A 17,656-nucleotide genomic window follows, 5' to 3' on the forward strand; every position below is an offset into this window, starting at 1 on the left:
AGAAATGAAAAGAAAAGAAAAAGGCATTAGACTGGAAAATAAGTCAATGAGAAATGTCAACGAACTTGAGAAATGCAGACCATTCACTTGATTGGAAATACAGAATCAAGAGCTTAAACTTTGATTTCATGGTTTGTCCTTCACACTTCTGTTTGGTTACACAAACGTACAGCAATATATATGACAGTCTACATGCTATCACGTAAATACCATTAGCCTGTAGAGCTGTGCCACTCTGAGCGGTCAGTGGAGCGACAACACAAAACTGCCTGGAGATGTAAGGTCTCACACCCACCGAATGTGAAATCCGTACTCTCAAAAGATCCCTAGGGGATTCTTTTTTTTTTTTTCCCCCTAGGGGATTCTTATTCACATGAGAGTTTAAAAAATACTACCAAGAACTCTCAACTATTTTTTTTCAGAGCTCCGCAAAATATTTTAACTCAGTAGCTATTTTCTTCCAAACTACAAAAGAAAGCATAACATACTTTAACTTATACTGTAATAAGGAAAGTGTAAATGATGGTCGTGATCAAAAATATGTTTGCCATTGTACAACGTGCAAATACATATTATATAAAAATGTAGGATACAATGCTCAAAATATTTTAAAAATATAAAACACAACTGATTCTTGAAACAAAAATATGCTTAGAAACATAAAACTTCCATAAAGCAGCTATTCTATAGGTACAAAATGGACAACTATATAATAAAAACTAAAACAAACATGACAATTTCTGCTTTTTAAACTCTATCTTCCAGGTTATAAAATACTATGAACATACATGTTTGTATATTTTTTTAATTTATATTTCTACATGAATTGCTAATATATGTCCTTAAATAGATAATGATCACAGATACTGTACTTATTTCCATTCCTGTTTGCGATAAGTGACAAAGATAAAAATCCTGTAATCTAAGCTTATGGAACAGTGAGAGAAATATACAAAACATCAAGAGACTATATTTCAAAAAACAAAGTTGAATCACATGTATCTGTGCGTCTATAGAAGAATATACATAAAATATTTATATTTTGCAGATGATCAATGAATATTTCTGTAACAGAATTTCCTTTATAGAATGGGACAAAGCTGTGAAAAAAGCTATTACTATTTTCTAGCTCAATTGCATAAGCAAAAGAAGAATCTGAACAATATTAAATATTTATGGAGATACATTTGCAATTTGTAAAGGCAAAAAAGTGACCAAATCTGTCACATACTGATTGATTGGTGGGTTGTGATTTTTGTGGAACTTACACAGAGTCCCGGCGGAAGAATAAAAATTTCAAAATAACATTCTCTTGCCATTAAAAATACACATCACACAATTATTTGAACTTCTTGACTGTTACAGCCTTTTGGGAACATCTTTCATGAAAGATAACAGTAAGTCCCTGAAGTAGTTCTTATTAATGATGCATTCAATTGAAAACAAAATATTGATTCAGCTTTGTCAACCTAAAACTTAAGTAATACTGTTTACATATGCTATTATGTGTAGTTAAAACCACACAGCAATCCCTAGGGAAAAAAAAATACCAGAGTTTATGAAATAGAAGTAGTATCACTGACAAAGCAGATTTCATAGGCTATTCATGGGATCGTTTTTAAATTGAAATGTGAAATTTTACTAGACCCAGTGTAAGAATATACAAGGTCTTATTAAATCCTACGAGACTGAGAAAGGACAAATATGACATAACTCTTTAAAACTATGAAAACTGAGTTTATTTTGTATCTGAAACTATTTTAAACACGAATTTCTGTACTAAAAAAAATAACTATTCTAGAAAACAATGGCACTGCATTCAACCACCAATGTTCTCTTTTTGCCAACTTGTATGTGATACTGGATAACTTGAGTTCTACATATCTAAGACTCATAGTACGCTATAAGGTTCACATTGATGTGTCATAGTCTCCTCTTTCATTATGTTTTAAGGCTTATGCTATATTTCTCATTTTTCAAGAACATTTCAGTACTTTATAATAGCACAATGGCAATCTAAATAATGAGAGGTATGTTTTTAAGGAGTTTAAAACATTTCCTTTTTTTTTTTTTTGAATTGAAATTTTGACATAATTGTGGATTCACAAACAGTTCCAAGAAATAACACAGAGAAGTTTCCTCAAAGGTAGCATTTTGCACAACCACAGTACACCACCACAACCAGGATATTGATACGACTAAAAATCCACTGATCATATTTAGCTTTCTGTTTCCCTGTTGTAGTTCCTAAAATTTTCATTTTTCTTGCAGTTTATGTGCTTGGGCATGGAACATATTAGTATATTGTTTCTGTACTTCACTCCCACTTGGGAGTTAGTAATATGGACAGTTACCAAGTCCTCATAGTTCTTCCCAAGGGCTGTACACTTGATATACTGATAGTGTTCTGACCCACTACTGATAGCTAATAATAGTGGTGTTGTAGCGTGGCAATAGTACCTACTGTATAGCCTGATAAAACTGGAGCATACCATACTTCAGTACCTGGCTCCCACATCAGGACACAGCCATTCAATTGACCGGCTGACCAGTCTTAATCTTTTCCTTTGGGATAGTTGGAGCTTCGTGCAACTCAAAGTAGTTTATAAAGTTCTATAATTCAAAGAAAGATACCCCTTGAACAGTTCATAAATGGATGTCAGATTACAGAGCTGGATATACCGTTGCTATGGTATGCTGTTTATTTCATGTTCTAAAGCAGCTACCCCCACGTTACATGCTGCTGAGAGGTCTTTATTTCAACTACATTTAACTTTTTTACAGAATATAATAGTACCCTGCAAATTTCACACAGTGCCCGCAGCCCTGCTGATTTTTGTTTGCCTCTCTGAAAAAGCACTCAGCCTAAGAGTCTGAACTGCGGCCTATAGGCTGGAATTCATCGGTTCCTTATTTTAGCAGTTTGAATCCCCCCTTAATGATTTTGCACATTAGCAGCTAATCAAACAGTTTAGATAAGGCTGAGAAGAAATGCTTTGCTATATTCACACACAGAAAGAAATGAGAGTAAGGAGAAAATAAACTTTTGTGCCATCAATCAAAATTATGGGAATGCCAAATAAGTAACAGCAACCGAGGAGGAGAGAATAATACAGTGTCGTAATTATATATATTGTATAAAAGAACCATAGGTTTTCTTTTGCTTTTTCTTTATTTTTTAATTTTAATTCCAGGGTAATTACCATGCAGCGCTATATTCATTGCAGGTGTACAATATAGTGATTCAACCCTTCTGTACATTACTCAGTGCTCATCAAGGTAAGTACACTTGTAAGCCCCTTCACCTATTTCACCCATTCCCCCACCACCCACCCTCTCTAATGGTTTGTTAGAATCATAAGTTTTCAAGTGAGGAAATAAGTGGAAAGGTTCCCTCAATGTTAGGAAAGCAAAGATATACTATATAAAGGCCAGAGACTTTAACTGCAATATACTTAAATACTAGGTTAAGAACACTTAGTTCTGGAAATGTACACATTGCAAAAAATCCCTGTCATGAGGAAAAGAGGTAAACAGCAAAGAAACCAGTATGACTTCAGCGCCCAATGGACCCAGCACTGGAGACAAAACAAATAGGGATGAAAAGAACACAGAACTAGGTATTATGGCACTGGGCTTTGCTGGGTCAGTAAAGCCACTGAGGACCGGGTGCTTGACAAAGTGCTTTTTGTTACTCAACAGAATGAGGCACTTATTAAAGACCTCATTTTTTGAAGTAGGGAGCTGCTGGTAAGGGAGTGCAAACATCTCCATGCACATCTCAGAACTAGGAGATGGTAACCAAGATTCAAGCCCAGGTCTCCTGTCTTTAAAAAAAAAATGGTTTTCTCTTCCTAGGATCGATGTCACTAGAATGGGAAATCTCCCTGCCAGTTATCAAATTTAATGTGTGCATGCAGAAGAGATGAAAGAACAGTCACATAACGAAGAACTAGAGAAAGTGACAAAAGCCTGGAAGAAAATGGATTGAGTAATAAGAGGCATATGGCAACGTGAGTGAGAAAGCTAGAATATGGAAACAGTCTTTCTATAGAACTCCTGATAATTTTCTGTCAGCTATGAAGGTACCAAGGTACCGTTCAGTCACTTTGAGTTCTGTTTTCCAGGCTCACTCAATTCTTAAAGTATGAAAGAATTTGCAGATGTAAAAGCAGAACCTCAAGCAGATAACTGAGATTCCAGAAAACTTTAGTTGCCTAAGTAGACCTGTTATACAATACAAAAAATTCCTGTGAATTGAGGTAAAAATATCAAAGTTAAGAAAAATACTTTATAATTGAGGCATTATTTTAAAGTGGGGCAAATCTTGAGCTGATTTTTCTGAAAGTTACGATGCAGACAGATCTCTGAGACAAGAGATCTCAGCAAGATCCCATAAACCACTGGTGAAGGGATGTTTTGTAAGCTGTCTGGGGGGCAAATGGGGACAGATTCCCAGAAGACCACACCTCCAAGAACAAAACTCGCTAAGTCAACCTTTCAACTACTCAAGTCTTATAAACAACGTTTATGAAGATTTCAAAGGCATGCTCCTCAAACAAGACCTGATACAAGGCTGAAGGGGACCGCTCATTCTCAGGGTAATTAAGAATAAAATAATATCTGTAAACTGTTAAATCTAATGAGGTGAAATGTGACTGCAATAAAGTCTTAAATTCAGTATTTAAAAAACACTACGTGAGTTTAAATTTCCAGCAAAAAACTTGAGCACAATTTTATGCAATATATTGGAAGAATTTAGTGGATTCAACACATGGTAATGAGAGTTGAATGAAAGTGAATACAATCCTTTTACACTCATCGATATCTAAAATACACAGTAAGGACAGTAATTGCATTGTGGATCAGGTAATACGTGACGTACTGTGGCTACTTCTCAACCAAACACTTCAAAGGATGATCAATTAGAGAGCCTTCAGATGATGGTATCATGTCAGCACAAAGATTGGTTGAGGACCTGAGGATACTTAGGCTGGAGAAGATAAGACTTCCTTCAGATATGTAAGTAACTGCCGCGGATAAATGGGAGTAAGTTCATTCTGCATTAGTGTCACGACGGTGGAGTTAGAAGACTCAGATTTGAGCCTAACATAGTGTAGAACTTTGTAACACCCAGGTGAGCCCCACAGTTGGAATGTCTTGTAATACGTGGATTTTCCCAGCACTGAGAGCTCAAGCATTGGATGGCTGTGCGGGAAATGGCAGAGGAGCTCTCTGGTACACAGATGCTTTCTGGGTGTCCGGTGGCTACTCCCTCACGTGGTGCTAATGAAACCTCAATGTTTGCGTGGTCAACCCAACATTCTGAGCCTCACTCTCAGCCCGTTTGCTTCCAATGATGTCAACCCTATGCTCACATTCCAGGCACAGAATAAAAAACTTTAGGCTAAACCCAAAGAGTGGATATCATTCTTATGCCACAATGACCCATTTGGAGATGGAGGATGTGTTGACCTAAGGCAGACCAAAAATATGCTAGAAGATTCAATGGAAGGGTTTTCTGTTGACCTGTCAGGGACACAAGTCTCCTCTTCCGTGAGACTAGTCTGATAATGTGATTCTGAAGCTGAAAGCAGAGAGAGGGATCAAATCAGGGCCCAGGAAGGAAGCATTTCTCCCAGGAAGGAGAAAAATGTGTTAAAAAATGGATCTTGGTGATGTCCTTTGGACTACCACACCCTTGAAGTTTTCACTTATACAAATTACAATTACAATAATAAGTACAATTACTTTACAAAATACATTTCCATTTTTCCTAAGCTAGTTTGTGTCGGGGAGTTCCAAGTGGTACAGCTTCCAATATCTTTGGGACCCTTTTGGATGGGTCCAACTCCACGAGAAAAAAAAAATGACATAAAGGAAACAACTCTTAACACCTAAAAATTAAGAGTAAAACCCATGGTTTACTTAAGTGGGTTTGCGATGTGAGTCCTGCATAGTGGAACGACAACCATAGCTGAGAGAAATAAAAGAAAGGCCAAAAAGCAAGACTTGACAGTAGTCATGATTTTAAGACAGAGACCCAGGAACAGCTGGTACTGAGGCAGGAGCTACCCCACTCCTGCTGGGAGGCATTTAAACTTGAAAGTGCTCTAGCTGTGATGCTGCCCTAACACCAGGACAGACCAGAGGCTCTTAAAAGTTTCATTACGCCCTGCTGCTAATAGGCATTTCTTATTTCAGCGAGAAGCAGCTTCTTACAGAAGCCACATTAAAGCAAGGGACAGACCGGAAAGAGAATGGAAATCAAATAAAGAAAGGGAATGACAATCACCTTTCAGGAGGTTAAATTATTTTTATTATTATTGTTTCAGTTTGGTTGCCATGCTTAATTAGTGTGGTCAAACAGAAGAGTATGGGGGTGATCACGGAAAACAGGCAGCAATAGGGAAAGACAGTACTTAAAAATACAGTTGCTACGATGATAGCAAAGAGCGCAGGATACTAAGTATTAATTAGGGATTATTAATGCCAAGCGCTACGTGATAGTTAAAGAATGATCTCATACTAAAAACCAGGGGATACAGAGTGCTTAGATTTGATTTAGAGCAAGCTCTGGCCTTCTAGAATTTTGTGAACATGCGATGCATCAGGATGGGAAAAGTTCTAAGGGAGATTAATACAGGATTTCTCACTACTCTCTTCAAACAGTGGTAGCAACAAGAACGCAATTTCCACCCAATTGTTAACGTCCACTGTCTCTTACCAGCACATTGTAAATTCTTCAGGCAGGCACTTTTTCTTTTTTTACAATCCTTGGATATTTAGTGAGGGAGAACAAAAACTATGTATTTTGTCTGTTTTATATAATGGGCCTTATGTATGCAGGACGGCCACGCGTGTCAGTTCAAAGAGCAGAACCCACAAATCCAAATCTATTTTTCTAAAATGTAACAGAGTCATCCACTTCTAATTCTCCTCATAGAATAATAAAGCAGACAGTGGTTAAAAAGCAGAGAAGTGAGTTCTGGAAGAGGAACTTCCCGGCAACCATGGCTTAAAAAGGCTGCTGGAGGCCAACGGGCAATATAGGAGATGCAAGGAAAGAGAGGTAACAAAATTCTTACATGTGAAAGATACGAACTGAGAAAGAAGAAACAGAGATGTTAATGAGTTAAAGCAGTGCATCTGCTCTGAAGAAGTCTTGTATTTTTAACAAACACCTTTTTGTTGGTGCCATTTATTATTTATTATTGGGATAAACACACCAGGGCTTTGGCAAATGAAACCGGAATCTATTTGCCCATGATATTGGTTCTCTAGATGAAAGCCAGATGCCAGGAAAAAGCAGCTCTTTGGCGAGGACTAACATGGAAGTCACAGAAAATGGTCTATCTGTGGCTCTCACTTCCTACCCCAAGGTCATCATCATCCACCCCGAGCTGGCCTGTCCCGATCTCTTCTCCTATTAGATTGTTCCAGCCTCTGCTGTTGGCTTGGAGGGAGTATCACATGAAAATGGAGAATTGGACTTTATCCAATTCAGCTTTAGCCAGCTGAAACAGTATCAATGGGAGAAAATGACGCTGTAATTTTCTCCTCTGGTAAAATGTGGCTAGAAACCCATGCAGAAAATGTAGCAATATTCATTAAAACGAAGAATATGCTACAATGAATAGAAACAGTTTGCTTTTAAAAAGCACTTGTTAAAATACCATTAGATGTTCAATAATGACTAAGAAGATGTAACAAAGATGTATGAATAGGAATATTGAGTTCGATTGCTTTGAACCCTGAAGTGATTTCTTTCTCAGATTCCATTTTCCAGTGTGACAATGGGAAAGGACAATTAAACAATACCAAAGCTAGCAATCTGTTGTGAGATGCTGACTGCATTCCATCTCCACCTGCACAAAGAAAGCTCCATCCGTGTACAGAGGCAGAGCAGGTTTAGCATTAGCAGAAGTTTAATCAGTATCTCTGAAAATGGAAGGAAAAAAAAAAAAAAACTGAACTCTCTGGAGGTCCTCCGTTTTATGAGTGAGACCCTACAGGCCATACGCTTGAAAGGAGAAGATTCGTTGCAATTAATTGGTATTTTGAGATTTTACCTTCATATGTAAATTTGTGATACAAACAAATAAATAAATGGATATTCACTATTCGGGAGACTTAACACAACCTGCTAAATTGGGGAGCAAGCTTTTAACAAAATAATCATGTGAATGTACTCAGAATCCCATAAAAGGCAGTATCACACAGCGGGTACCGGGGCCCACCCTGGAGTCAGACAGGAAGGGGCCAAAGCATGGCCTTGCCACTAGCTAACTCTGAGATGTGGGGCAAGAAACACTTCCCTTCTCTTGATCTCTTCATCTGGAAAATGTGCATGATGGGGACAGCAACAGTGCCGGGCTGCGTGAGGTGGTTTACGTAAACATTTAGAAGAGTGGCAGGCCCACAGAAGAAAATAAAGGCTAGATAGATGGACATTTTTCCCAAAAATCCTTCCAAGGAGATAGCGGAAGGTAAAATAAAAGCTCGGAAAGAGACACCCAGAAGGAAAAGCAGGGAAATTAGTCCTTCAGTCTTGGGTGCTCTTAAAAAGAGAAAATTTGAGTAATAAAACGAATCTCTGAAAATGTGAAGGCCAAGCTACTCTCTCTCTACACACGTGGTGGCCAAACTGGTTCAAGCATCATCTTCAGAGGGCCAAGTGTCACCACTGCCACGGAGCGGGGTCTGATGGAGAAGGAGAGTCCAATCGTCCTAGAATGCTTCTTGACGTCGCACATACCCAGAAATAGCACAGTGCTGTATTGCAGTCAACTGACAACTTTTCTTGGTGGATCGTTTCTCATGATGCATTTTCTCTGACGTCTTATAATGCCTCAGCAGTGTACTGACTTACCTTCCCTTCTCCCTACGAATCTGAAGGTGGCTCCAAGGAGGAGGGAGTAAAATAAGCAGCAGGCAGGATCACAGACGGTTTGTTATTGCCTTCTTTCCACAAACTAGTTGGCGAAACTATTCTCATTTGTTTTTAAATGCACAGGACCTCCTTTCTCTACTTAGCACAGTCAGGCACTCAAAGAGTAAATGTGGTCTGCTCACAAAAACGAAGCTCAAAAAGAACCCGGGTTAGCTCCCTTAGGATTATGCTTAGCTCCACAAAGAGTGATGCATGCTGTATTTATTGTCAGGTCCCACTCCTTGAAGGAAAAAAATATTACTTACTTTCCATCCCAGACATGATCGCCTCTGTGGAAGATCACCAGGTTGTTCTTAGCGTCCAGAGCCACCCCAGAAACCTGGCCTGGCAGCAGGTATACTCCAGGCCAATCCAGTGCTTCTTCGACATGGAAATCTAAAAGAAAAACCCACACATTTGGTGTAAAAAGGAAAGCTAGTATAATAAGCTCATGAAGATTCACCGGGGGTTGGAAGAAACTCATGCAGTTACGTCACTAGATGCGAGGAAAACAAAAACCAAGCCGTGCTCTGCATAGATACACCACATGCACATGCTGGGCAGCTTCCCGAACCAGGAGCCAAAGTTAGTGCCTGCGAACCCGCGTGGGGACTGCATGTCCGCTGGTCCTGTGGATCAAACATGCCTGCACACACAGCTTCCCCTCAGTTGGTTTCTTGTTAACAGACCAACCTGAGACTCCTTTCTTCTTGACAAGATTCTTCTGTGAAATCCCTATTTTGGGGAAATACGGGAGCATGGACGGCCTCCTTTGAATACAAAGCCTTTACAGTAGGTGAATAAAGAGCAACACGGGCAGGACCCTGTATGCATGTCTAACGTACTCCAGGCCCTACAATACGCCACTGCGGATCATCTCCTGCCCCAGGAACCTGTAAAGGAGACCCACCGCGTTTCTCCGAACGGGAGTGGAATGGGAAGACACTCTTTCCTCGCTTTACTTCACCGTTGCCTAGCAGAAGGCCAGGGGAACACAAAGTCCGTGGCTGGATGATTTGCAAGCTCCTCTCATTTCTGGCCAGGAGACACCCAGGCTTAGAGACCATCTGGGTGCAGGTGTGCGATCTCCCTCTATAAACGTGCTGGTGAATAAAGAGGCGCGCTCTGCGGGTTAGCTGTACTAATGGAGGATGCAAAATTTTGAAGATACTGTGAGATCTACTGTAGCAGAGTCGAAAGCTTCGGCAGGGACCCCGAGAGGTAGAAAGGAAGCTCCTGGAGCCCCGTTCCTCCTTCCCATCTTCCGGAGGACGTGGCAACAGGCCGTGGCATCCCCAGAGGCAGGCACTGCAGACGGCAGGGCCTGTGTCGTCAGCTTCTGAAAGCCGGAGAGGATGCTGCTATGAGAATAAACACTTAGAAGCAATTTCCTCAACTGTACTTAGGGAAATAGTACCGCTTCCCTCGAAGTCTCTTTACCTTTGCACGTGTAATTTTTTTTTCTTCAATAAAAATTAATGAGACAGCACACCCGAATGCCTGGATCAGTTCTGGCTACCACTTTTGCTAGAAGCATCCTCAACAAGCATTCCCTAAGTGTACGGTCTACGTTAAGGCATTATGCTCGACTCTGGGAACTCAAGGAAATAAAATGATGGTTTTTGACCTTGGAGGACATGTAGAATAAAATGAGAAAAAAACAAACAAAACAAAACAAACCAGAAACCAAATACCTAGGACACAGTGTCGTGCTGGAAGACAGGAAAGGGTCTGTAACCCTCGCTGGGGCTTGGGTGGGAGAGGGTAGGGTCAAGGCCAGACCTGGGAGATCCCCTGTTTGCACTCACAGGGGGGTCAGGGCTCACCGGGTACAGAAGCGGGTAGAGAATATTTTGGTCAGAAAGGTCCAAACTGGGGACATTTATGACTGCAGGAAAAGTTTCAAGGCCTTTAGGAAATCTGCAGAGTCACCTGTGTATGGCCAGGCAGGGCTCGGGGGGCAGCAGGCAGGAGATCTAGTTTAGACTGGAAAATGTACCTTAAACCACGGAAGGAGTATGGCTCTAACAACGAATGACTGTGAGTCTGAGCTGTGGGGTCTTGATCTCTACGAGGATTCATCTTGAGGCCCGCTGCAAGTACAGTATTAGTAGCAGGAGAGCACAGAGTTTGAGAATAATTTACGTTTGAAATACATGAGAGCCCACGAGAATGTCATTCTCACTCACGTGTTTTGAGACGCCTTCTTGAGTGGAAGAGAAGGGCGACAGGGTTACAGCGGGCACGCTTACACTTGCAAGCAGTTCTGGGCACAAGCAGTGGACGTGAATGGGGCTGCCCAGATGAATAGCACTCATCATCTATCACACTTGTCATAAAGGGGAAAAAAAGGATGCAAACTGCTGCTACTGGCGGCCGGGAGCCACAGAAAGTTCTTAAGCACGGGCGACAAGGATTAAAACTGTGTTTTCAAAAGAGAACTCTGGAAATAGTGGTACAAGCATGCCAACCAGAGAAGTCTAGAGAGGTCAACCAGTAGCTAAGTCACTGTCCAAAGAAAAGGTCTGAAATTATTTTAAAGTTGCTTGAATCTCAGGTGACAGGTCGCTCATTCACGCCTGTTACAGCTCGCCCACCTGGTGGTCAGGTTCCTGGCAGCAGTCATCAGCTCCTGAAGAGTCTGGATGGGCTTCAAGGGAACCTCGAACCTCATGACAACAGAGACACTTAATGGCTTTCATCTGATTCTCAGAGCCCAGCACCACTGCCACCAGATGGAATTTCTTAAAAGGGCCAGGATCGTGTCATATTTACTATTTTCACCAAGTGTTGCACAGGGCCTGGGGTCCCTGTAGTGGCCTAATCCATGCACTAACCGGTCTCTAGTTAAGTTGTCAACTAGCACTCAAACACCCTTATGATCTTGTCATTCACTTGCACTACCTCTTTTTACCCTCACCACTGTGCTGAAGACACTGATAAGAGGCTCAATAAAAATGGTAATTGGTTAATTATTTTCTTTTTTTTTTTTTTTTTTTTTTTCTTTTTTTTTAAAATCTTTCCCCTCAGTTGCCTGGGTGGCTCAGTCAGTTGAGCATCTGACTCTTTTTTTTTTTTTTATTATTTATTTATGATAGGCACACAGTGAGAGAGAGAGGCAGAGACACAGGCAGAGGGAGAAGCAGGCTCCATGCACTGGGAGCCCGACGTGGGACTCGATCCCGGGTCTCCAGGATCGCGCCCTGGGCCAAAGGCAGGCGCCAAACCGCTGCGCCACCCAGGGATCCCTGGTTAATTATTTTCATTAAAGAAAATAAACAGGGGGGCCTGGTGGCTCAGTCACTTAGGCTGCGGCTCAGGTCATGATCCCAGTGTCCTGGGGTTGAGCCCTGCATCGGGCTCCCTGCTCAGCAAGAAGCCTGCTTCTCCTCCTTCTCCTTACTCGTGCTCTCTCATACTCTCTCTCAAATAAATAAATAAAATCCTTAAAAAAAAAAAAAGAAAGAAAGAAAGAAAAAAAAAGAAAAAAGAAAAGAAACAAACATGTTTCTTAGAACATTTCTATTCAGTGGTTGACCAGCAGGAACTGGATGCTAGGGGCTGATGATAGTTCAGAGATACTAATTCTGATTAAAAAAATATATATGCGCAGTGTCCAAAATAACTACACTGGGGACAAATGTGAGTTTCATAAAATATTGGAAATACTGTGTAAGAAACTTTAATCTGGCTAGGAATGATCCCAATTATCACTGACCTTAGACTGGGAAGCACTCAGAAGTCTGCAAAAAGCACTGAGTGGATGCATTGGGAACAGTCTATCTTATTACATATGAGAATCCCTTTAGGTTGGAACTTTTCAAAAAGGAAAAAGCAGTGTAAATATCTGGAACATACTTATTAAAACGTATACTTTTGGTGAATTTTCAAAACAGTAAAGGTAGTAGGTAAGGAAATATATAAAAAAGCTAACGCTGCGAGCAACCTGGTTCTTCTAGCACTGAGTCGATGCAAAAGAGAACTACTCCGTGCATGGCAAAATTTTTGGAGAGACTCTATTTATATGTTATTTAGATAATACATATTATTTTAAGTGTGATTTTAAAATACTGCTGCACAATTATGAAGATTACCTGCCCAAGACCTCAAACTCCTCAGGGTCTAGGTCTCTGTGTTAACTAGAGATTCTACAGGAGTTAAAGGAAAACTGAGTTCATGTTCTCTTCTGGGAACATTAGCTTGGTTAATTGGTGTTTTTACTTCCAGCGTCACCATCTTTTTCGTCATTAGGGTTTTAAAGGCTGTGCCTGTTAAGACTGAGTGATTGAGAATCAGGGCAGTCACTTAGGGCCGGTGGTACGTGTATATGGAATTAATACTGAGGTACTTCCTTGCCCGGCCTGTCGTTACAGGAGAATCACAGAGTGCCAGTGACGTGCTGGCTCATCCTGGCTCATTTCACAGGAAAGGAACTGGAGGCTTGGGCCAGACTTCAACCATCAATATCGAGGATGACTATTTTCTAATCCCCAATTAAGAAATATTTCAAATCCTTATTAGAGAAATTACACGATAAACCGTATTTGGGTTCTCACTTAAACTTAACATTTTCAATCATGGCAGAGTTAAAAATTAGAGTTCAGATCTCTCTTAGCCTTCTTCATTTATGAAGTGATTCAGGATATGACTAATGTTGGAGAGCCTTACGGTTTTAATTTGAAAATTAATACAAATTTCTTAGACATGACCTTGGGCAAATCATTCCCACATCTAAGTGTCAGTTGCTTTAAATTCAGATGTCAAATAACTGGATTATTTCAGAAGAATTCTTACATGCATTATATAAAGGTAAATGTGCAGTCATATTCTGCTGTATATTTAGGGAAAAAGTTACTACTTTCAGAAAAAAATTCAACATTACTATTAAAATGGTATCAATAAATCACTAAGAATTAATGAATTACACCTCTCTATGAGGGAGATTAATGTTAGTGATCAATGCTGCTTTCATATGAAATTATTAAAAGGCATTTAAAAGGGCATTCATTCATCTGTGTTACAGAAGAACTAACAGAATTAAATAAAGCTGAGAAAAAAAAAATGTAATTTCCGACCCAGAGCTGTGACTTCACTTCAGTGGAACAGGGGCTCTTCACACTTAACCTTAAGTAAAAGACCCTTGATGAATCACTGGACAGCTTCAACAGAAACAGGGAAATTCTCTTCTAGTGAGAAAAGACGCCTTATTTTGGTCAGGGATTGCTATTCACCAGAAGTGCCAGCAGTAACTATAATTAACTGAAACTACAGGAGAAATATTTATACTCAAGTCAGAAAGAAAACAAGAATTAAATTATAATGTTTCATTGAATGGAGATGAAGTGAGGGAGAGAAGTGAGACGTCACGAGGGCTCAACAGCACTAGCAAGAATTTCTTTTTAAGATTTAACTGCAAACGAGATCGTCCACTTGATCAAAATGTTTGGATATTGACTGAGAAAGTACGATCAAAAGTAATCTACACCTGGAGTTACTACAATGAGATGAGACATGATGATGGGACAATTGGACCAAAACCAATCATCAGGCTTCCCTCTGGCCTGCCTGCCTTCTTTCCTCCCTCCTTCGCTCCCTCTCTTCCTATCTACTTATTTATCTACTATTTTATGTCATGGTGAGAGGCAAAATAACGAAGTGATTAAAAACCCAGATTTGGGGGATCCCTGGGTGGCGCAGCGGTTTGGCGCCTGCCTTTGGCCCAGGGCGCGATCCTGGAGACCCGGGATCGAATCCCACATCGGGCTCCCGGTGCATGGAGCCTGCTTCTCCCTCTGCCTGTGTCTCTGCCTCTCTCTCTCTCTCTCTCTGTGACTATCATAAATAAATAAAAATTAAAAAAAAAAAAACCCAGATTTGGAGCAAGTCTGACTGGCTTTGAATCCTGGTTCCTTGAGCTATGGCACTTGAGGCATGTGACTTAACCTTTCTACACTTCAGTGTATTCCCCGATAAAATGGGTTTATAAATAGGGTTGTTACGAGAATTAAATAAGTTAATGCACCTCAAACACCTAGCCTGGCTCACAGGGCTATGTCTCTGTTCTTATAATTCTCCTTCCCTCCAGAGAGAAAATCCAGCCAACTGAATGCTTTATTTTACCCGGGAAATCCTACAAGATGTGAAACTAGAGGTAAGCACATGACTGAAATACGTTTGAAGTGTGGACTCTGTGAGTTGTCCATAGAATTTAAGTAAAATCCAAATATTTGTAAGAATATTGAGAGAGCTTATGAGTTCTTTTAACTGATAAAGAAGCGTCACACAAATGTAGATATTATTTTTGGATGCCCAGAGGTATGCAATTGCATCCTGAATCAGGCTTCCTGATAGCAAACAGTAGTCCAATCGTATCTGCCACTGAGAATAGCAATCCATAGTTTTATTTTTTTATTTTTTATTTTTTTCAATCTGTAGTTTTAAATTGATTTCTCAATGAGTCTGGTTTCCAGAAGAATAGAAACTAAGATTTTACACCTATCCTACGAATATTGTTTCACGCAGATACCAAACTAATGGTAGAACCCAAATGACTGTTAAGTGTAAAAAGGAGTGTATCCGCTCCTCAGTCTACCTAGCTGAAGATTTTCACACGGCCCATCATACATCACAGGCAAACATCAAGGCAGATGGATGTAAGTGATCGGGAGATTTGAAGAGCCACAAACTCCCATTGTGATGGAACACCACGCCAAGTCATTTTCTGATTTTATCAAATTGGGAGCGCCAAATTTTACAGCTTTCCTACACATTCCAAGAAAATTCTCTCATGGATGCTGCTTAAGTTAATTAATATTTAGTTCTATTACTTCGGTGTTTAAAATTTTGAAATCTTAATACAGTATGACATTAATGGTGGCAATTAGAATCATAATTATTGTTAATGTACTACAACATTTATTAAGTATTTTCTGTGCGCCCGAAACTGTTCAAAAAACTTTCCATGTATTATCGGATACATGGAAATATTATTCGACCCTCATTTTCAACCCTATGAGAAATGTACTGTTACGATCTTTATTTTTATAGATGAGAAAACTAAAGCCCAGAGAATTTCTTTTGTAAACCTTCCCAGGGATCGCATAGTTATGGGTGTAGCTAGGATTCAAAGCCAGGAAGCTGGTCTCCAGGGCCTGAAGCGTTCCACATCATATTACCTCCATGGAATGGTTTTCAAATTTTATTTCAGCCAAATGCAGAATCAATCGTTCTGGGGCAAGCTGTATTGTGTGCATGCAGCGCATGCACATGTGTGTGTTGTGTGCGTGCATGTGTGGGGCATGGAGACCGCAACCACTGCTTCCCCTTTGAGGCATGCCCTTTCCAGCAATAGTTGGAAACCTCTGGACTAGTCTAGCTGCACCTCTCCAGGACATTTCTGTGCTTCTAGTGCTGTTTCAGGACTACTGGGAGAAGAGTTTTCAGAACAGACCCGCCAAAGGTCACGAAGGTCGGTGCTATTTGCGGATCTTTGCACTTTTACAGACACACTAAAAACACACTACTTAACCATCTTGTTCTTGGGAATGCTAAAGACTTCACAGCAAAGTTGGAAGACATCATTCACGCAGCTTGTGTCCACTGATCCTCAACCCACTATGCGGTGGGAACTCAATTTTAAAGGGGCAGTTGCCTGGTTGTGGGACCACGTGGAATTCAGACCCATCTAGAAGCGCACAAAATGGTACAGCTTTTGAAACCCTCAGGCAGTCCTGGGCCTACCCCACACAGTCACATCCAGATTTTTGAGCTGATCAGTATGTCACCCTTGACCCCTCAACTCGGCTGATTAGGACCCATTACTGTGTGACAGTTCCAAAATATGGCCCAGTCAATGAGATCTAAAGAGCTGCAGCATAAAATGCCTCTGTACCAGGTTGTGCTAGTGCTATCAACCATGGACATCAGAACACGGTCCCAAGGAGAAGTTTCCAGCTTCTAAGCAGTGATGGTCCAGAGCTCCAGGGAGGTATATCCTAACTGGGCAAGCCAGTTAGCCCAGTATTTCGTGCACGACCATAACGAAGTGTAAAGAACTAGAAGGTGCACATTCTACTTTTAAGTTCAGTCATAGTGTCCAAGTTTTAAATTCAGACTCTGTGACCTCATGGAAACGGGTTAACTTCTCTAGGCTTCCATTTCTTTGTTTGAAAATTAAAATAGGTCTCAAAGAGACATGAAATGAGTATGAGCTATGATATTAAGCAGCATGACAGCCTTACATTTTTGTTTTAGTAATAATCTCAGATGAAAAGCCACCTTCTTCTTTGAAGCTAATGTAATTCCTTACAGCACATTAGGCATTTAGGGAGACAGTTCATTCCTCCGGACCATGAGGGTACCATTTTCAGTTTTGTCTGAAGTATAAAAAAAGGGAATGAGAAAAACAGTGGAAGGTTATCCATCAAATTTATTCCCCTTATTCATCCCCTGGGAAATATACATGAATTAGCCTACTGTTTCACTGGGGTATTGTATCCTACTAACTCCCTACTTTCTTTTTTTGCTGATGGAAGCTTCCTGAGGACAGGTCTTTCTCTGGCTTACAGAAAGAAATGAAATATTTCCAGTTAAGGTTAGCTATTACATTGTGTCATGATGAACAATGAAAGTTGAAAAAAAAAAAAAAAGGAAAGGCTTTCAGAAACAGCTTATCTAAAAATGAGTCTCGCGAGTCTGCATTTAATGTTTAAAAAGGTCTTGAAT

General features: G+C 40.3%; 1 protein-coding gene across 13 annotated transcripts in view; it reads right to left on the reverse strand.

Annotated features, from left to right (window-relative positions):
* The window catches only part of PAM (peptidylglycine alpha-amidating monooxygenase), a 229,328-nt gene that overhangs the window by 23,785 nt on the left and 187,887 nt on the right, over positions 1–17,656 (reverse strand). For all 13 annotated transcript variants that reach the window (XM_072789317.1, XM_072789290.1, XM_072789328.1 and 10 more), the window contains one exon: positions 9,199–9,328. In XM_072789317.1, coding sequence (XP_072645418.1) covers positions 9,199–9,328 — 130 coding nt within the window. The remainder of the gene's footprint in view (positions 1–9,198; positions 9,329–17,656) is intronic.

This window comes from Canis lupus, chromosome 2 (assembly GCF_048164855.1).
Source record: "Canis lupus baileyi chromosome 2, mCanLup2.hap1, whole genome shotgun sequence".
Classification (NCBI taxonomy): domain Eukaryota; kingdom Metazoa; phylum Chordata; class Mammalia; order Carnivora; family Canidae; genus Canis; species Canis lupus.